The sequence below is a fragment of the Coregonus clupeaformis genome, chromosome 40 (genome assembly GCF_020615455.1).
Source record: "Coregonus clupeaformis isolate EN_2021a chromosome 40, ASM2061545v1, whole genome shotgun sequence".
In the NCBI taxonomy this organism is placed as follows: Eukaryota; Metazoa; Chordata; class Actinopteri; order Salmoniformes; family Salmonidae; genus Coregonus; species Coregonus clupeaformis.
The window spans coordinates 2,800,858-2,823,754 of record NC_059231.1 but is presented as its reverse complement, the minus strand read 5'-3'; the positions used below and the strand labels follow the sequence as shown (position 1 = coordinate 2,823,754).

The window sequence follows — 22,897 nt, the reverse complement described above, 5'->3', positions numbered from 1 at the left end:
AAAATCATCCATTGCATTTATAATGAAAACTCTAAGGGAGATTCATCCTTTCAAGACTGCATGACTGCTGTTTACTGATCAAATCTCAGGCTAAAATGATTTTGAAACTGCCAGACGCGTGTTAGAAGTCCTGAATTGAATGCAGTTGCATCATGATTACAGTCATTGTACAAAAGGTCTAGTAGAACCCATGTTTTATTCATTCGTATTTTATTTAACAAGGCATGTCACTTTAACGATCATAATCTGATTTGCAAGGCCAGCCCTAGCCAAGCAACAGCATCACAAGCATCCATGAGAATGAAATACAAAACGACTGAATGCCTGTGAAGCTGCTTCTTGGCTCCCTTGAAAAACGGATGACAATCTCAATGTGACATGCAGACATGCTGGTGTACTGACCAATGTCCCAAGAGTTGGGGCTGTTTTCGATCTCTCTGCGTCCGATGAAGTACCAGACGCAGGCCATCCAGTGGGCCAGCAGGGCGAACATGGACATGAGCAGGGTGAGGACTACAGCACTGTACTGGGAGTAACGCTCCAGTTTCTGAAGCAGCCTCAGCAGGCGCAGCAACCGCACTGTCTTCAGCAGGTGGACCCCAAAGTACTGTAGAAACACACACAGACATCCATTATGAGCTCTGTGACAGCGTTTGATGAATCCTGACATTTTAGGTATCAGTCCTATATTTCAGAGATCCTTTGTAGAATGGTGTCCTACAGTACCCATAAGGCCTTGTGTAACAAATCTGGATTGATCTTAGTAGGGATAGTTCCGAAGCTAATATGGTCTCTGTTTCCTTAACAATCCATCCCTCACACCCCTATACCAACCAGAGCCACTGTTCTACTGTTAATTTGTACTGATATTATTTTGTCCTGTAACCAGTCACACACAGAGACACTCACCACACTGACGTTAAAGGCATAGAGCAGGTCAAAGGGCAAGGCAGCGATGAGGTCAACAAACAGCCAGGTGGTGACGTAGTGCACACAGATGGAGCGAGCGTCATACACCACCTGGCCCGATGTGCTCACAAAGGTCGTCCGGAAGTTCAAAGCGATATCTGTAGAACGACAAGATAGGATCTATTCATGTACATTCCTTCCGCAATACATTCCTATGTATCTCAATATGAATGTACCATTGTTGATATATAAGTTATAAGTTCACTGCTGTACATATTATAAGTTCACTGCTGTACATGGATAGAGGCTATTATTTGTTTTTAAAAGTGTTGACAATCTAGAGAAATGGTCAGTTCCAGGTGGTCATATAATTTGACTAGAGATGCATCATTAACACTGCAGTTAGTTAACTTTTATAATGTCCATCTGTCTGCCTATAGAAACAGAAAGAGACAGAAAGACAGAGAGACAGACACAGAGATACAGAGAGACATAGAGAGACAGAGAGAGAGAGACATAAACAGACACACAGAGATACAGAGAGACAGAGAGAGACAGAGAGAGAGACAGAGACACAGAGATACAGAGAGACAGAGAGACAGCGATACAGAGAGACAGAGAGAGACAGAGAGAGAGAGAGAGACAGAGACACAGAGATACAGAGAGACAGAGAGAGACAGAGACACAGAGATACAGAGAGAGAGAGACAGAGACACAGAGATACAGAGACAGAAAGACAGAGACATATATACAGAGAGACAGAGAGAGACAGAGATACAGAGATACAGAGAGATACAGAGACAGAGAGACAGAGACAGAGATACAGAGAGACAGAGAGAGACAGAGACACAGAGATACACAGAGATACAGAGAGACAGAGAGAGACAGAGAGACAGAGAGAGACACATAGAGAGAGACAGAAACACAGAGAGACAGAGAGAGAGAGAGACAGAGAGAGAGAGAGAGAGAGACAGAGAGAGACAGAGAGAGAGAGACACAGAGAGAGACAGAGACACAGATACAGAGAGACATAGAGAGACAGAGAGACAGAGATAGACAGAGAGACAGAGAGAGACAGAGACAGAGAGAGACAGAGAGACAGAGAGAGACAGAGAGAGAGAGAGAGAGACAGAGAGAGAGAGAGACAGAGAGAGACAGAGAGAGAGAGACACAGAGAGACAGAGAGAGAGAGAGAGAGAGACAGAGAGAGACAGAGACACAGAGATACAGAGAGACAGAGAGAGACAGAGAGAGAGAGAGAAACAGAGAGACAGAGAGAGACAGAGAGAGAGAGAGAGACGGTGGGCAGAGTTTCCATCAGGGGCCAGTAATACAATGATGAACAAATAAGTGTTCATTATCATTAACTTTCATTGAATTAGATGACTGTATGTATTCTCCCATAATGAATGTACACTACCGGTCAAAAGTTTTAGAACACCTACTCATTCAAGGTTTATTTTTACTATTTTCTACATTGTAGAATAATAGTGAAGACATCAAAACTATGAAATAACACATATGGAATCATGTAGTAACCAAAAAAGTTTAAACAAATCAAAATATATTTTGTAGTTGAGATTTTTCAAATAGACACCCTTTGCCTTGATGACAGCTTTGCACACTCTTGGCATTCTCTCAACCAGCTTCACCTGGAATGCTTTTCCAACAGTCTTGAAGGAGTTCCCACATACGCTGTGCACTTGTTGGCTGCTTTTCCTTCACTCTGCCATCCGACTCATCCCAAACCATCTCAATTTGGTTGAGGTCGGGGGATTGTGGAGGCCAGGTCATCTGATGCAGCACTCCATCACTCTCCTTCTTGGTAAAATAGCCCTTAAACAGCCTGGAAGTGTGTTGGGTCATTGTCCTGTTGAAAAACAAATGTTAGTCCCACTAAGCCCAAACCAGATGGGATGGCGTATCGCTGTAGAATGCTGTTGTAGCCATGCTGGTTAAGTGTGCCTGGAATTCTAAATCAATCACAGACAGTGTCACCAGAAAAGCAACCCCACACCGTAACACCTCCTCCTCCATGCTTTACGGTGGGAAATACAAATGCGGAGATCATCCGTTCACCCACACCGCGTCTCACAAAGACACGGCGGTTGGAACCAAAAATCTCCAATTTGGACTCCAGACCAAAGGATACATTTCCATCAGTCTAATGTCCATTGCTTGTGTTTCTTGGCCCAAGCAAGTCTCTTCTTATTATTGGTGTCCTTTAGTAGTGGTTTCTTTGCAGCAATTCGACCATGAAGGCCTGATTCACACAGTCTCCTCTGAACAGTTGATGTTGAGATGTGTCTGTTACTTGAACTCTGTGAAGCATTTATTTAGGCTGCAATTTCAGAGGCTGGTAACTCTAATGAACTTATCCTCTGCAGCAGAGGTAACTCTGGGTCTTCCATTCCTGTGGCGGTCCTCATGAGAGCCAGTTTCATCATAGCGCTTGATGGTTTTTGCGACTGCACTTGAAGAAACGTTCAAAATTCTTGAAATGTTCCGCATTGACTGACCTTCATGTCGTTTCTCTTTGCTTATTTCAGCTGTTCTTGCCATAATATGGACTTGGTCTTTTAACAAATAGGGCTATCTTCTGTATACCCCCCTACCTTGTCACAACACAACTGATTGGCTCAAACGCATTAAGAAGGAAAGAAATTCCACAAATTAACTTTAAAGAAGGCACACCTGTTAATCTAAATGCATTCCAGGTGACTACCCCATGAAGCTGGTTGAGAGAATGCCAAGAGTGTGCAAAGCTGTCATCAAGGCAAAGGGTGGCTATTTGAAGAACCTCAAATATAAAATATATTTTAATTTGTTAAACACTTTTTTGTTACTACATGATTCCATATGTGTTATTTCATAGTTTTGATATCTTCACTATTATTCTACCATGTAGAAAATAGTAAAAATAAAGAACAACACTTCAATGAGTAGGTGTTGTAAAACTTTTGACCGGTAGTGTACTAAGTACCTGGAGGAAATATAATTAGTGTTGGATGAAATGAAGGGAAACATCAACTCAGTGAATGTCAGGTGTAGTTCCATGGAGGTTTGAGGGAAAACGGTGTGTTCATGTATTTGTGTAGAAAGAGGATGTTCTCTAGCCATACGTTTTATGACAATCCATTGACAGAGGATATAAGGGATCGAGATTATGAAGTGTGCGTGGGGAGTAAAGTCTTTAAATAGGGGCATGCAGTCATGTTAGAACATGTTAGAATAGTGTTGGAATAATGTTAGATTAATAGATGCAATAGATCATGTTAGATAATGTTGGAGCAACGTTAGAAGAATGTTAATATTAGAATAATATCAGAATAACATTAGCCCTCTTCTCCTTACCCAGCATAAACAGGATCTCCACCAGGATGTCACTCACACTGGGGGGGCTGCGGGGGGCGGAGCTTCCTTCATCCCGCCCCCCCACCACAGTGAAACACACATTATAGGGCACTGTGACTGCTACATAGAAGGTAGCCAACAGGATTAGCCAATCCCAGCCAGCCTTGAAGGTCCCGTAGTGGAGCAAGATTAATCGGGATTTCTGAATGGCTGCCACCTTGTACTCTGGGATGGGAGGCTTGTCCCCAAACATGTTCTGGAGTGGTAATGGGGGGAGAGAGAGACACATCAACAACATGTTCAGGAGGATGTGAGGAGAGAGAGACACATCAACAACATGTTCAGGAGGGGTGAGGAGAGATAGACACATCAACAACATGTTCAGGAGGGGTGAGGAGAGAGAGACACATCAACAACATGTTCAGGAGGATGTGAGGAGAGACAGACACATCAACAACATGTTCAGGAGGGGTGAGGAGAGACAGACACATCAACAACATGTTCAGGAGGATGTGAGGAGAGACAGACACATCAACAACATATTCAGGAGGGGTGAGGGGAGACAGACACATCAACAACATGTTCAGGAGGATGTGAGGAGAGACAGACACATCAACAACATGTTCAGGAGGGGTGAGGAGATACAGACACATCAACAACATGTTCAGGAGGATGTGAGGAGAGATAGACACATCAACAACATGTTCAGGAGGATGTGAGGAGAAACAGACACATCAACAACATGTTCAGGAGGGGTGAGGAGAGACAGACACATCAACAACATGTTCAGGAGGATGTGAGGAGAGAGAGACACGTCAACAACATGTTCAGGAGGGGGTGGGGAGAGACAGACACATCAACAACATGTTCAGGAGGGGTGAGGAGAGACAGACACATCAACAACATGTTCAGGAGGATGTGAGGAGAGATAGACACATCAACAACATGTTCAGGAGGGGTGGGGAGAGACAGACACATCAACAACATGTTCAGGAGGGGTGAGGAGATACAGACACATCAACAACATGTTCAGGAGGATGTGAGGAGAGACAGACACATCAACAACATGTTCAGGAGGGGTGAGGAGAGACAGACACATCAACAACATGTTCAGGAGGATGTGAGGAGAGACAGACACATCAAAAACATGTTCAGGAGGGGTGAGGAGAGAGAGACACATCAACAACATGTTCAGGAGGATGTGAGGAGAGATAGACACATCAACGACATGTTCAGGAGAGGTGAGGAGAGACAGACACATCAACAACATGTTCAGGAGGATGTGAGGAGAGACAGACACATCAACAACATGTTCAGGAGGATGTGAGGAGAGAGACACATCAACAACATGTTCAGGAGGATGTGAGGAGAGACAGACACATCAACAACATATTCAGGAGGATGTGAGGAGAGACAGACACATCAACAACATGTTCAGGAGGGGTGAGGAGAGACAGACACATCAACAACATGTTCAGGAGGATGTGAGGAGAGACAGACACATCAACAACATGTTCAGGACGATGTGAGGAGAGACAGACACATCAACAACATGTTCAGGAGGGGTGAGGAGATACAGACACATCAACAACATGTTCAGGAGGATGTGAGGAGAGATAGAGACACATCAACAACATGTTCAGGAGGATGTGAGGAGAGACAGACACATCAACAACATGTTCAGGAGGGGTGAGGAGAGACAGACACATCAACAACATGTTCAGGAGGATGTGAGGAGAGACAGACACATCAACAACATGTTCAGGACGATGTGAGGAGAGACAGACACATCAACAACATGTTCAGGAGGAGTGAGGAGAGACAGACACATCAACAACATGTTCAGGAGGGGTGAGGAGAGACAGACACATCAACAACATGTTCAGGAGGATGTGAGGAGAGAGAGACACATCAACAACATGTTCAGGAGGGGTGAGGAGAGAGAGACACATCAACAACATGTTCAGGAGGGGTGAGGAGAGAGAGACACATCAACAACATGTTCAGGAGGATGTGAGGAGAGACAGACACATCAACAACATGTTCAGGAGGGTGAGGAGAGACAGACACATCAACAACATGTTCAGGAGGGGTGAGGAGAGAGAGACACATCAACAACATGTTCAGGAGGATGTGAGGAGAGACAGACACATCAACAACATGTTCAGGAGGGGTGAGGAGAGACAGACACATCAACAACATGTTCAGGAGGATGTGAGGAGAGACAGACACATCAACAACATATTCAGGAGGGGTGAGGGGAGACAGACACATCAACAACATGTTCAGGAGGATGTGAGGAGAGAGAGACACATCAACAACATGTTCAGGAGGGGTGAGGAGATACAGACACATCAACAACATGTTCAGGAGGATGTGAGGAGAGATAGACACATCAACAACATGTTCAGGAGGATGTGAGGAGAAACAGACACATCAACAACATGTTCAGGAGGGGTGAGGAGAGACAGACACATCAACAACATGTTCAGGAGGATGTGAGGAGAGAGAGACACGTCAACAACATGTTCAGGAGGGGTGGGGAGAGACAGACACATCAACAACATGTTCAGGAGGGGTGAGGAGAGACAGACACATCAACAACATGTTCAGGAGGATGTGAGGAGAGATAGACACATCAACAACATGTTCAGGAGGGGTGGGGAGAGACAGACACATCAACAACATGTTCAGGAGGGGTGAGGAGATACAGACACATCAACAACATGTTCAGGAGGATGTGAGGAGAGACAGACACATCAACAACATGTTCAGGAGGGGTGAGGAGAGACAGACACATCAACAACATGTTCAGGAGGATGTGAGGAGAGACAGACACATCAAAAACATGTTCAGGAGGGGTGAGGAGAGAGAGACACATCAACAACATGTTCAGGAGGATGTGAGGAGAGATAGACACATCAATGACATGTTCAGGAGAGGTGAGGAGAGACAGACACATCAACAACATGTTCAGGAGGATGTGAGGAGAGACAGACACATCAACAACATGTTCAGGAGGATGTGAGGAGAGAGAGACACATCAACAACATGTTCAGGAGGATGTGAGGAGAGACAGACACATCAACAACATATTCAGGAGGATGTGAGGAGAGACAGACACATCAACAACATGTTCAGGAGGGGTGAGGAGAGACAGACACATCAACAACATGTTCAGGAGGATGTGAGGAGAGACAGACACATCAACAACATGTTCAGGACGATGTGAGGAGAGACAGACACATCAACAACATGTTCAGGAGGGGTGAGGAGATACAGACACATCAACAACATGTTCAGGAGGATGTGAGGAGAGATAGACACATCAACAACATGTTCAGGAGGATGTGAGGAGAGACAGACACATCAACAACATGTTCAGGAGGGGTGAGGAGAGACAGACACATCAACAACATGTTCAGGAGGATGTGAGGAGAGACAGACACATCAACAACATGTTCAGGACGATGTGAGGAGAGACAGACACATCAACAACATGTTCAGGAGGGGGTGAGGAGAAACAGACACATCAACAACATGTTCAGGAGGGGTGAGGAGAGACAGACACATCAACAACATGTTCAGGAGGATGTGAGGAGAGACAGACACATCAACAACATGTTCAGGAGTATGTGAGGAGAGAGAGACACATCAACAACATGTTCAGGAGGGGTGAGGAGAGAGAGACACATCAACAACATGTTCAGGAGGACGTGAGGAGAGACAGACACATCAACAACATGTTCAGGAGGGTGAGGAGATACAGACACATCAACAACATGTTAAGGAGGGGTGAGGAGATACAGACACATCAACAACATGTTCAGGAGGGGTGAGGGGAGACAGACACATCAACAACATGTTCAGGAGGACGTGAGGAGAGACAGACACATCAACAACATGTTCAGGAGGGGTGAGGAGATACAGACACATCAACAACATGTTCAGGATGGGTGAGGAGAGTCTTTCGGTGGAAAGACACATCAACAACATGTTCAGGAGGGGTGAGGAGAGAGAGACACATCAACAACATGTTCAGGAGGATGTGAGGTGAGACATACACATCAACAACATGTTCAGGAGGATGTGAGGAGAGAGAGACACATCAACAACATGTTCAGGACGATGTGAGGAGAGACAGACACATCAACAACATGTTCAGGAGGATGTGAGGAGAGAGAGACACATCAACAACATGTTCAGGAGGGGTGAGGAGAGACAGACACATCAACAACATGTTCAGGAGGATGTGAGGAGAGAGAGACACATCAACAACATGTTCAGGAGGGGTGGGGAGAGACAGACACATCAACAACATGTTCAGGAGGGTGAGGAGAGACAGACACATCAACAACATGTTCAGGAGGATGTGAGGAGAGATAGACACATCAACAACATGTTCAGGAGGGGTGGGGAGAGACAGACACATCAACAACATGTTCAGGAGGATTTGAGGAGATACAGACACATCAACAACATGTTCAGGAGGATGTGAGGAGAGACAGACACATCAACAACATGTTCAGGAGGGGTGAGGAGAGACAGACACATCAACAACATGTTCAGGAGGATGTGAGGAGAGACAGACACATCAAAAACATGTTCAGGAGGGGTGAGGAGAGAGAGACACATCAACAACATGTTCAGGAGGATGTGAGGAGAGATAGACACATCAACGACATGTTCAGGAGAGGTGAGGAGAGACAGACACATCAACAACATGTTCAGGAGGATGTGAGGAGAGACAGACACATCAACAACATGTTCAGGAGGATGTGAGGAGAGAGAGACACATCAACAACATGTTCAGGAGGATGTGAGGAGAGACAGACACATCAACAACATATTCAGGAGGATGTGAGGAGAGACAGACACATCAACAACATGTTCAGGAGGGTGAGGAGAGACAGACACATCAACAACATGTTCAGGAGGATGTGAGGAGAGACAGACACATCAACAACATGTTCAGGACGATGTGAGGAGAGACAGACACATCAACAACATGTTCAGGAGGGGTGAGGAGATACAGACACATCAACAACATGTTCAGGAGGATGTGAGGAGAGATAGACACATCAACAACATGTTCAGGAGGATGTGAGGAGAGACAGACACATCAACAACATGTTCAGGAGGGGTGAGGAGAGACAGACACATCAACAACATGTTCAGGAGGATGTGAGGAGAGACAGACACATCAACAACATGTTCAGGACGATGTGAGGAGAGACAGACACATCAACAACATGTTCAGGAGGGGTGAGGAGAAACAGACACATCAACAACATGTTCAGGAGGGGTGAGGAGAGACAGACACATCAACAACATGTTCAGGAGGATGTGAGGAGAGACAGACACATCAACAACATGTTCAGGAGTATGTGAGGAGAGAGAGACACATCAACAACATGTTCAGGAGGGTGAGGAGAGAGAGACACATCAACAACATGTTCAGGAGGACGTGAGGAGAGACAGACACATCAACAACATGTTCAGGAGGGGTGAGGAGATACAGACACATCAACAACATGTTAAGGAGGGGGTGAGGAGATACAGACACATCAACAGCATGTTCAGGAGGGGTGAGGGAGACAGACACATCAACAACATGTTCAGGAGGACGTGAGGAGAGACAGACACATCAACAACATGTTCAGGAGGGGTGAGGAGATACAGACACATCAACAACATGTTCAGGATGGGTGAGGAGAGAGAGACACATCAACAACATGTTCAGGAGGGGTGAGGAGAGAAAGACACATCAACAACATGTTCAGGAGGGGTGAGGAGAGAGAGACACATCAACAACATGTTCAGGAGGATGTGAGGTGAGACAGACACATCAACAACATGTTCAGGAGGATGTGAGGAGAGAGAGACACATCAACAACATGTTCAGGAGGATGTGAGGAGAGACAGACACATCAACAACATATTCAGGAGGATGTGAGGAGAGACAGACACATCAACAACATGTTCAGGAGGGGTGAGGAGAGACAGACACATCAACAACATGTTCAGGAGGATGTGAGGAGAGACAGACACATCAACAACATGTTCAGGACGATGTGAGGAGAGACAGACACATCAACAACATGTTCAGGAGGGTGAGGAGATACAGACACATCAACAACATGTTCAGGAGGATGTGAGGAGAGACAGACACATCAACAACATGTTCAGGAGGATGTGAGGAGAGACAGACACATCAACAACATGTTCAGGAGGGGTGAGGAGAGACAGACACATCAACAACATGTTCAGGAGGATGTGAGGAGAGACAGACACATCAACAACATGTTCAGGACGATGTGAGGAGAGACAGACACATCAACAACATGTTCAGGAGGGGTGAGGAGAAACAGACACATCAACAACATGTTCAGGAGGTGAGGAGAGACAGACACATCAACAACATGTTCAGGAGGATGTGAGGAGAGAGAGACACATCAACAACATGTTCAGGAGGGGTGAGGAGAGAGAGACACATCAACAACATGTTCAGGAGGGGTGAGGAGAGAGAGACACATCAACAACATGTTCAGGAGGATGTGAGGAGAGACAGACACATCAACAACATGTTCAGGAGGGTGAGGAGAGACAGACACATCAACAACATGTTCAGGAGGATGTGAGGAGAGACAGACACATCAACAACATATTCAGGAGGGGTGAGGGGAGACAGACACATCAACAACATGTTCAGGAGGATGTGAGAGAGAGAGACACATCAACAACATGTTCAGGAGGGGTGAGGAGATACAGACACATCAACAACATGTTCAGGAGGATGTGAGGAGAGATAGACACATCAACAACATGTTCAGGAGGATGTGAGGAGAAACAGACACATCAACAACATGTTCAGGAGGGGTGAGGAGAGACAGACACATCAACAACATGTTCAGGAGGATGTGAGGAGAGAGAGACACGTCAACAACATGTTCAGGAGGGGTGGGGAGAGACAGACACATCAACAACATGTTCAGGAGGGGTGAGGAGAGACTGACACATCAACAACATGTTCAGGAGGATGTGAGGAGAGATAGACACATCAACAACATGTTCAGGAGGGGTGGGGAGAGACAGACACATCAACAACATGTTCAGGAGGGTGAGGAGATACAGACACATCAACAACATGTTCAGGAGGATGTGAGGAGAGACAGACACATCAACAACATGTTCAGGAGGGGGTGAGGAGAGACAGACACATCAACAACATGTTCAGGAGGATGTGAGGAGAGACAGACACATCAAAAACATGTTCAGGAGGGGTGAGGAGAGAGACACATCAACAACATGTTCAGGAGGATGTGAGGAGAGATAGACACATCAATGACATGTTCAGGAGAGGTGAGGAGAGACAGACACATCAACAACATGTTCAGGAGGATGTGAGGAGAGACAGACACATCAACAACATGTTCAGGAGGATGTGAGGAGAGAGAGACACATCAACAACATGTTCAGGAGGATGTGAGGAGAGACAGACACATCAACAACATATTCAGGAGGATGTGAGGAGAGACAGACACATCAACAACATGTTCAGGAGGGGTGAGGAGAGACAGACACATCAACAACATGTTCAGGAGGATGTGAGGAGAGACAGACACATCAACAACATGTTCAGGACGATGTGAGGAGAGACAGACACATCAACAACATGTTCAGGAGGGGTGAGGAGATACAGACACATCAACAACATGTTCAGGAGGATGTGAGGAGAGATAGACACATCAACAACATGTTCAGGAGGATGTGAGGAGAGACAGACACATCAACAACATGTTCAGGAGGGGTGAGGAGAGACAGACACATCAACAACATGTTCAGGAGGATGTGAGGAGAGACAGACACATCAACAACATGTTCAGGACGATGTGAGGAGAGACAGACACATCAACAACATGTTCAGGAGGGGTGAGGAGAAACAGACACATCAACAACATGTTCAGGAGGGGTGAGGAGAGACAGACACATCAACAACATGTTCAGGAGGATGTGAGGAGAGACAGACACATCAACAACATGTTCAGGAGTATGTGAGGAGAGAGAGACACATCAACAACATGTTCAGGAGGGGTGAGGAGAGAGAGACACATCAACAACATGTTCAGGAGGACGTGAGGAGAGACAGACACATCAACAACATGTTCAGGAGGGGTGAGGAGATACAGACACATCAACAACATGTTAAGGAGGGGTGAGGAGATACAGACACATCAACAACATGTTCAGGAGGGGTGAGGGGAGACAGACACATCAACAACATGTTCAGGAGGACGTGAGGAGAGACAGACACATCAACAACATGTTCAGGAGGGGTGAGGAGATACAGACACATCAACAACATGTTCAGGATGGGTGAGGAGAGAGAGACACATCAACAACATGTTCAGGAGGGGGTGAGGAGAGAAAGACACATCAACAACATGTTCAGGAGGGTGAGGAGAGAGAGACACATCAACAACATGTTCAGGAGGATGTGAGGTGAGACATACACATCAACAACATGTTCAGGAGGATGTGAGGAGAGAGAGACACATCAACAACATGTTCAGGACGATGTGAGGAGAGACAGACACATCAACAACATGTTCAGGAGGATGTGAGGAGAGAGAGACACATCAACAACATGTTCAGGAGGGGTGAGGAGAGACAGACACATCAACAACATGTTCAGGAGGATGTGAGGAGAGAGAGACACATCAACAACATGTTCAGGAGGGGTGGGGAGAGACAGACACATCAACAACATGTTCAGGAGGGGTGAGGAGAGACAGACACATCAACAACATGTTCAGGAGGATGTGAGGAGAGATAGACACATCAACAACATGTTCAGGAGGGGTGGGGAGAGACAGACACATCAACAACATGTTCAGGAGGATTTGAGGAGATACAGACACATCAACAACATGTTCAGGAGGATGTGAGGAGAGACAGACACATCAACAACATGTTCAGGAGGGGTGAGGAGAGACAGACACATCAACAACATGTTCAGGAGGATGTGAGGAGAGACAGACACATCAAAAACATGTTCAGGAGGGGTGAGGAGAGAGACACATCAACAACATGTTCAGGAGGATGTGAGGAGAGATAGACACATCAACGACATGTTCAGGAGAGGTGAGGGAGAGACAGACACATCAACAACATGTTCAGGAGGATGTGAGGAGAGACAGACACATCAACAACATGTTCAGGAGGATGTGAGGAGAGAGAGACACATCAACAACATGTTCAGGAGGATGTGAGGAGAGACAGACACATCAACAACATATTCAGGAGGATGTGAGGAGAGACAGACACATCAACAACATGTTCAGGAGGGGTGAGGAGAGACAGACACATCAACAACATGTTCAGGAGGATGTGAGGAGAGACAGACACATCAACAACATGTTCAGGACGATGTGAGGAGAGACAGACACATCAACAACATGTTCAGGAGGGGTGAGGAGATACAGACACATCAACAACATGTTCAGGAGGATGTGAGAGAGATAGACACATCAACAACATGTTCAGGAGGATGTGAGGAGAGACAGACACATCAACAACATGTTCAGGAGGGTGAGGAGAGACAGACACATCAACAACATGTTCAGGAGGATGTGAGGAGAGACAGACACATCAACAACATGTTCAGGACGATGTGAGGAGAGACAGACACATCAACAACATGTTCAGGAGGGTGAGGAGAAACAGACACATCAACAACATGTTCAGGAGGGGTGAGGAGAGACAGACACATCAACAACATGTTCAGGAGGATGTGAGGAGAGACAGACACATCAACAACATGTTCAGGAGTATGTGAGGAGAGAGAGACACATCAACAACATGTTCAGGAGGGGTGAGGAGAGAGAGACACATCAACAACATGTTCAGGAGGACGTGAGGAGAGACAGACACATCAACAACATGTTCAGGAGGGGTGAGGAGATACAGACACATCAACAACATGTTAAGGAGGGGTGAGGAGATACAGACACATCAACAACATGTTCAGGAGGGGTGAGGGGAGACAGACACATCAACAACATGTTCAGGAGGACGTGAGGAGAGACAGACACATCAACAACATGTTCAGGAGGGGTGAGGAGATACAGACACATCAACAACATGTTCAGGAGGGGTGAGGAGAGAGAGACACATCAACAACATGTTCAGGAGGGGTGAGGAGAGAAAGACACATCAACAACATGTTCAGGAGGGGTGAGGAGAGAGAGACACATCAACAACATGTTCAGGAGGATGTGAGGTGAGACAGACACATCAACAACATGTTCAGGAGGATGTGAGGAGAGAGAGACACATCAACAACATGTTCAGGACGATGTGAGGAGAGACAGACACATCAACAACATGTTCAGGAGGATGTGAGGAGAGAGAGACACATCAACAACATGTTCAGGAGGGGTGGGGAGAGACAGACACATCAACAACATGTTCAGGAGGATGTGAGGAGAGACAGACACATCAACAACATGTTCAGGAGGATGTGAGGAGAGACAGACACATCAACAACATGTTCAGGAGGGGTGAGGAGAGACAGACACATCAACAACATGTTCAGGAGGATGTGAGGAGAGACAGACACATCAACAACATGTTCAGGACGATGTGAGGAGAGACAGACACATCAACAACATGTTCAGGAGGGGTGAGGAGATACAGACACATCAACAACATGTTCAGGAGGATGTGAGGAGAGATAGACACATCAACAACATGTTCAGGAGGGGTGAGGAGAGAGAGACACATCAACAACATGTTCAGGAGGATGTGAGGAGAGACAGACACATCAACAACATGTTCAGGAGGGGTGAGGAGATACAGACACATCAACAACATGTTCAGGAGGGGTGAGGAGAGAGAGACACATCAACAACATGTTCAGGAGGATGTGAGGTGAGACAGACACATCAACAACATGTTCAGGAGGGGTGAGGAGAGAAAGACACATCAACAACATGTTCAGGAGGGGTGAGGAGAGAGAGACACATCAACAACATGTTCAGGAGGATGTGAGGTGAGACAGACACATCAACAACATGTTCAGGAGGACGTGAGGAGAGACAGACACATCAACAACATGTTCAGGAGGATGTGAGGAGAGAGAGACACATCAACAACATGTTCAGGAGGGGTGAGGAGAGAGAGACACATCAACAACATGTTCAGGAGGATGTGAGGAGAGAGAGAGACACATCAACAACATGTTCAGGAGGATTTGAGGAGAGACAGACACATCAACAACATGTTCAGGAGGGGTGAGGAGAGAGAGACACATCAACAACATGTTCAGGAGGATGTGAGGTGAGACAGACACATCAACAACATGTTCAGGAGTATGTGAGGAGAGAGAGACACATCAACAACATGTTCAGGAGGGGTGAGGAGAGACAGACACATCAACAACATGTTCAGGAGGGGTGAGGAGAGACAGACACATCAACAACATGTTCAGGAGGATGTGAGGAGAGGCAGACACATCAACAACATGTTCAGGAGGATGTGAGGAGAGGCAGACACATCAACAACATGTTCAGGAGGATGTGAGGAGAGACAGACACATCAACAACATGTTCAGGAGGGGTGAGGAGAGGCAGACACATCAACAATATGTTCAGGAGGGTGGGGAGAGACAGACACATCAACAACATGTTCAGGAGGATGTGAGGAGAGACAGACACATCAACAACATGTTCAGGAGGGGTGAGGAGATACAGACACATCAACAACATGTTCAGGAGGATGTGAGGAGAGGCAGACACATCAACAACATGTTCCGGAGGATGTGAGGAGAGACAGACACATCAACAACATGTTCAGGAGGATTTGAGGAGAGACAGACACATCAACAACATGTTCAGGAGGGGTGAGGAGAGGCAGACACATCAACAACATGTTCAGGAGGATGTGAGGAGAGGCAGACACATCAACAACATGTTCAGGAGGATGTGAGGAGAGACAGACACATCAACAACATGTTCAGGAGGGGTGAGGAGAGGCAGACACATCAACAACATGTTCAGGAGGGGTGGGGAGAGACAGACACATCAACAACATGTTCAGGAGGATGTGAGGAGAGACAGACACATCAACAACATGTTCAGGAGGGGTGAGGAGATACAGACACATCAACAACATGTTCAGGAGGATGTGAGGAGAGGCAGACACATCAACAACATGTTCAGGAGGATGTGGGGAGAGACAGACACATCAACAACATGTTCAGGAGGGGTGAGGAGATACAGACACATCAACAACATGTTCAGGAGGATGTGAGGAGAGACAGACACATCAACAACATGTTCAGGAGGATGTGAGGAGAGATAGACACATCAACAACATGTTCAGGGGGGTGAGGAGAGACAGACACATCAACAACATGTTCAGGAGGATGTGAGGAGAGAGAGACACATCAACAACATGTTCAGGAGGGGTGAGGAGGGAGAGAGACACGTCAACAACAGGTCTTACGATACTAGTAACACATGTAAAATTAGACATAATTATGGTCTGGGGGTTTTCCTGACAACATGACCTGAACAGGAAACCTTAGGTTCTGGTTGGTTCTAGTTATATCCCATAGAATAGTAAGGAGGAGTTCTCTCTTTTGTAAACTACTGCATGTCTACATGAACAGAATAACAAATGCAAGGTTATTTTCACCAAAGTCAAGGAGAACCTGCTCAGTCGGATCCAACAACCTTCATCCCATCTGGTGTGAAGTCACTTCTCTCTGTCGTCCATTACTGGCCCAAACCCATTTCTATGGATAAACATGAAAGTGGCTGGGACAGTAGGAACTGGATTTGTAGATTGAGTAAGCTTCCTCAAAGCAAACTTACTCAATGTCCTTGTAGCGATCCTTGAGATGTGGTTGGACACTAAGCTGTCAAGGCAAGGTGTGTGTGTGTGTGTGTGTGTGTGTGTGTGTGTGTGTGTCTGTGTGTGTGTGTGTGCGTGTGCGTGTAATAGGTCGACTCACGTTGTTGAGTTTAATCTTGCTCTTGTCCTGTTTCTGCAGGTGTCCAGACAGGTGGTAGAGCACGGCCCGGCTGCGTCTGCGGTTGGTGTTGAAGCCTGGAGGACGGGTGACCTTGTGCACCTCCAGACCCGTCTCCTCATCTGGGAACACAGAGAAGGTTGAGGAATTAAAGAATTAATGAATGAATTGCTACATTTTTATTGACATTTTATTTGAGAAATGGAAAATACACAAAGAGTTGCCTCAGCCATGTGAGTACAACAACGCACATAAACATATATTTTAAAGGATTTAAAAACACAGTCATCAGACCTATTTCCATTGTGGTCCTTGTGGGGGTGGAGGGTTTATTAACCACAGATCTAGGTTCAGATTGCCTTACGCTGCTGCTCCTCACATGTAGGTAGAGTTAAAGTGACTATGCATAGATAAAAAACAGAGAGTAGCAGCAGCGTAAAAGACGGGGTGGGGTGGGGTGGGGTGGGGGGGGGACAATGCAAATAGTCCAGGTAGCCATTTGATCAGCAGTTCGGGAGTCTTATGGCTTGGGGGTAGAAGCTGTTAAGAAGCCTTTTGGACCTAGACTTGGCGCTCCGGTACTGCTTGCCGTGCCGTAGCAGAGAGAACAGTCTATGACTAGGGTGGCTGGAGTCTTTGACAATACATAGGAAAACCTCCCTCCCTCTCTCCCTCCATCCCTTCACTGTTAATAAGACACCTTTAAAGTGTTTGGGGCCACAGGTGAGTCTAACAGGAAGTAACTGACTGACTCATCAGTAAACCAAGGTAAAGAGAGAGGGGGATGGTGAATAGAGAGAGAGGGGTGGTGAATAGAGAGAGAGAGAGATGGTGAATAGAGAGAGAGATATGGTGAATAGAGAGAGAGAGATGGTGAATAGAGAGTGAAAGATGGTGAATAGAGAGAGAGATGGTGAATAGAGAGAGAGAGATGGTGAATAGAGAGAGAGAGATGGTGAATAGAGAGAGAGAGATGGTGAATAGAGAGAGAGAGATGGTGAATAGAGAGAGAGATGGTGAATAGAGAGAGAGAGATGGTGAATAGAGAGAGAGAGATGGTGAATAGAGAGAGAGAGATGGTGAATAGAGAGTGAAAGATGGTGAATAGAGAGAGAGATGGTGAATAGAGAGAGAGAGATGGTGAATAGAGAGAGAGAGATGGTGAATAGAGAGAGAGAGATGTGAATAGAGAGAGAGATGGTGAATAGAGAGAGAGAGATGGTGAATAGAGAGAGAGATATGGTGAATAGAGAGAGAGAGATGGTGAATAGAGAGAGAGGGATGGTGAATAGAGAGAGAGGGATGGTGAATAGAGAGAGAGAGATGGTGAATAGAGAGAGAGAGAGATGGTGAATAGAGAGAGAGAGATGGTGAATAGAGAGAGAGAGATGGTGAATAGAGAGAGAGAGAGATGGTGAATAGAGAGAGAGAGATGGTGAATAGAGAGAGAGATGGTGAATAGAGAGAGAGATGGTGAATAGAGAGAGAGAGATGGTGAATAGAGAGAGAGAGATGGTGAATAGAGAGAGAGAGATGGTGAATAGAGAGAGAGAGATGGTGAATAGAGAGAGAGATGGTGAATAGAGAGAGATATGGTGAATAGAGAGAGAGGGATGGTGAATAGAGAGAGAGATGGTGAATAGAGAGAGAGGGATGGTGAATAGAGAGAGAGAGATGGTGAATAGAGAGAGAGAGATGGTGAATAGAGAGAGAGATATGGTGAATAGAGAGAGAGAGATGTGAATAGAGAGAGAGATGGTGAATAGAGAGAGAGAGAGATGGTGAATAGAGAGAGAGATGGTGAATAGAGAGAGAGATGGTGAATAGAGAGAGAGAGATGGTGAATAGAGAGAGAGAGAGATGGTGAATAGAGAGAGAGAGATGGTGAATAGAGAGAGAGAGATGGTGAATAGAGAGAGAGAGATGTGAATAGAGAGAGAGATGGTGAATAGAGAGAGAGAGATGGTGAATAGAGAGAGAGAGATGGTGAATAGAGAGAGAGATGGTGAATAGAGAGAGATATGGTGAATAGAGAGAGAGGGATGGTGAATAGAGAGAGAGATGGTGAATAGAGAGAGAGGGATGGTGAATAGAGAGAGAGAGATGGTGAATAGAGAGAGAGAGATGGTGAATAGAGAGAGAGATATGGTGAATAGAGAGAGAGAGAGATGGTGAATAGAGAGAGAGAGATGGTGAATAGAGAGAGAGAGATGGTGAATAGAGAGAGAGAGATGGTGAATAGAGAGAGAGATGGTGAATAGAGAGAGAGAGATGGTGAATAGAGAGAGAGAGAGATGGTGAATAGAGAGAGAGAGATGGTGAATAGAGAGAGAGAGATGGTGAATAGAGAGAGAGAGATGGTGAATAGAGAGAGAGAGAGATGGTGAATAGAGAGAGAGATGGTGAATAGAGAGAGAGAGATGGTGAATAGAGAGAGAGATATGGTGAATAGAGAGAGAGAGATGGTGAATAGAGAGAGAGAGAGATGGTGAATAGAGAGAGAGAGATGGTGAATAGAGAGAGAGATGGTGAATAGAGAGAGAGATGGTGAATAGAGAGAGAGATATGGTGAATAGAGAGAGAGAGATGGTGAATAGAGAGTGAAAGATGGTGAATAGAGAGAGAGATGGTGAATAGAGAGAGAGAGATGGTGAATAGAGAGAGAGAGAGATGGTGAATAGAGAGAGAGAGATGGTGAATAGAGAGTGAAAGATGGTGAATAGAGAGAGAGATGGTGAATAGAGAGAGAGAGATGGTGAATAGAGAGAGAGAGATGGTGAATAGAGAGAGAGAGAGATGTGAATAGAGAGAGAGATGGTGAATAGAGAGAGAGAGATGGTGAATAGAGAGAGAGAGATGGTGAATAGAGAGAGAGAGATGGTGAATAGAGAGAGAGATGGTGAATAGAGAGAGAGAGATGGTGAATAGAGAGAGAGAGATGGTGAATAGAGAGTGAAAGATGGTGAATAGAGAGAGAGATGGTGAATAGAGAGAGAGAGATGGTGAATAGAGAGAGAGAGATGGTGAATAGAGAGAGAGAGATGGTGAATAGAGAGAGAGATATGGTGAATAGAGAGAGAGATGGTGAATAGAGAGAGAGAGAGATGGTGAATAGAGAGAGAGAGATGGTGAATAGAGAGAGAGAGATGGTGAATAGAGAGAGAGAGATGGTGAATAGAGAGAGAGAGAGATGGTGAATAGAGAGAGAGATGGTGAATAGAGAGAGAGAGATGGTGAATAGAGAGAGAGATATGGTGAATAGAGAGAGAGATATGGTGAATAGAGAGAGAGAGAGATGGTGAATAGAGAGAGAGATATGGTGAATAGAGAGAGAGATATGGTGAAGAGAGAGAGAGAGAGATGGTGAATAGAGAGAGAGATTATTAATGCGAGTAGCCCGCTGATTGGACATCATCCTGTATGAGGAAATAGCAAAAAAAATGTACATGTCTGTTTCAGATACATGTTTGAGGTGGTATTTTTGAAGTGTTTTTTCTCCAATTTATGCTTTGGTCACAAATACGAGTATAGGATGAGCCATCAAATTTTTGGGGGTATGAGTTAACAGAATATGAACATTTAAATGGCACCGGAGGGGATGGCTGCCGTTTTACGGGCTCCTAACCAATTGTGACTCGTTTCAGAAAACTAGGCATATGTCGCATGTCACTACTTCACAGGAGAGCCATTTGAATGTAAACATAAATGTTTTATCAAAATGTTTTTTGGGGGGCAGAAATGCCTTCTGGAACATGTGAACTTTCATGTGCCTTAATAATAAATCTCAGAAACCATTTGCATTACTCGTTATAGCCTAATGTTAGCTAACTAGCTAACATTGAACCTAGTTGGTTAGCTTTAGCTACCTTCAGATTCATGCATGGTAGTAATGTTATGAATTGGGATTATGTTTCATTACACATACATATACATATCCTTTTTATAAATATATTTCCCTTTATTACTTTCCAACCCCACAGCCCCTTCCCTAATTAAGAGTACCGGTAAACTAGTGAACAACAATGCTTAGGCCTCTACTTCCAACTTATACATACTATATACATTTTATGGACACAGTCAATTTTACAATAATTCAATTTAGTTTGTTTTTACTCCTGAACTTCCTCTACCCTCAACTTCTCCGATAATTTTCATGATGTCCATCCGGTTTGCTTCTCTATGCCATATCTTTCTAACTGTGCTCTTTCACAAAAGCTCTCAACCTATAACCTATATACTTATTATGGACACAGTATGCTTACATTATTAAATATATTGTTGTTATTAGTTGTTGTTAGTTGTTATTAGTCCCATCCTTCAACTCCATTCGACACCACCCATCTATCTCTTAACACCATCCATATTGGATTTCTATTTGCCATATATTTTTCAACTGTACTGTGATGTTTTACTAAAGTTCTGAACCTTTCTATTCTCATTGTTTCTACAGATTGTAAATTGAAAATAAACATTTTTGCTAAAAGTATTATTATATTATTGATCGATTGACTATGACTTTTCAGATTACCCAGTAATGCTATCTGCAGGGTTAGCTCCAGGTAAATATTACAATCATTTAGCCATTCCTGGAACTGTGTCCAAAAACAAGCTACAAATGGACAGAACCAAAACAAATGATCTAATAATTCTGTCTCTTCGCAGCAAAATTCTAAGTTTTGAATCCGGCGTCGTTTTGCGTATAAATTCATAAACACTATGCCATGGGATCGGTACGTCAAAAATCTCTTCCCAACTATTTTGCAATCTATATGGGACGGCTGTCAATCCTTTGGTCCTTAAATTAAACTAGTATACTTTTTTATTTATCACAGTTTTATTTAACCAATGATGTTCTTTAATGCAAGGCCGACAGACAAGTTCCTTACTTTTTCCCCCTTCCACTTTCCTTTTCCATTTTTGCGGTAAGGCTGCAATTATTTGGTTGACATTTTGGGTAGAGCAGACATGTTTTTGTTAGCTGCATGTGCGACATAACTCCACCAGTCCTACCAATGATATCATTTACGAAGATTATACCTTTTTTAAACATTTTGTCAAATTAGTATATTTGAGTTTAACCACAATATTTGTTGCATTATTTGTTCTGTCGTTTCTGGAGGATTACATTGAAATTGCAACCAACTTTCTATGGCTTGTTTTAGAAATAGTGATATTTGGGAGATGATTTCCTTTTCAAATAACTGAAAGTGCGAGGTTGTAATCTGAATAAAGGGAAAAAGGCCATTCTTGAACATTGGGTGAGACAATCTTACTAATTTGCTAGAGAACCAGTTCGGATTTAAGTATAACTTTTGTATGACTGAAGCTTTTAGTGATAGGTCTAATGCTTTAATATTTAATAATTTCTGTCTCCGAATTCATATTCATTATATAAATAGGCCGTTTAATTTTGTCTGTCTACACCTGTTGTATTCGGTGTATGTGACAATTTTTTAAAGATTTTATTTGAAAAGTGAGTTTTTCACTGGACAGTTACTTTAAAACCGCAACATTTTCTTTCAGCCTCATGGCAAAATGTTTAGAGTAGCAGGATATTAGCTCTAAAAACTGCAAAAACAAATCTCATCCTCATGGGAA

The 22,897-nt window shown here is 44.6% G+C and overlaps 1 protein-coding gene across 1 annotated transcript in view; it reads right to left on the bottom strand.

Moving 5' to 3' along the window:
* Nucleotides 1-22,897, bottom strand: part of LOC121555092 (potassium voltage-gated channel subfamily H member 3) — a 169,131-nt gene that overhangs the window by 19,001 nt on the left and 127,233 nt on the right. Inside the window, exons 4-7 of the mRNA XM_045211996.1 lie at nt 17,282-17,421; nt 4,264-4,519; nt 910-1,067; nt 403-607 (exon numbers count right to left, since the gene is read on the bottom strand). Coding sequence (XP_045067931.1) covers nt 403-607; nt 910-1,067; nt 4,264-4,519; nt 17,282-17,421 — 759 coding nt within the window. The remainder of the gene's footprint in view (nt 1-402; nt 608-909; nt 1,068-4,263; nt 4,520-17,281; nt 17,422-22,897) is intronic.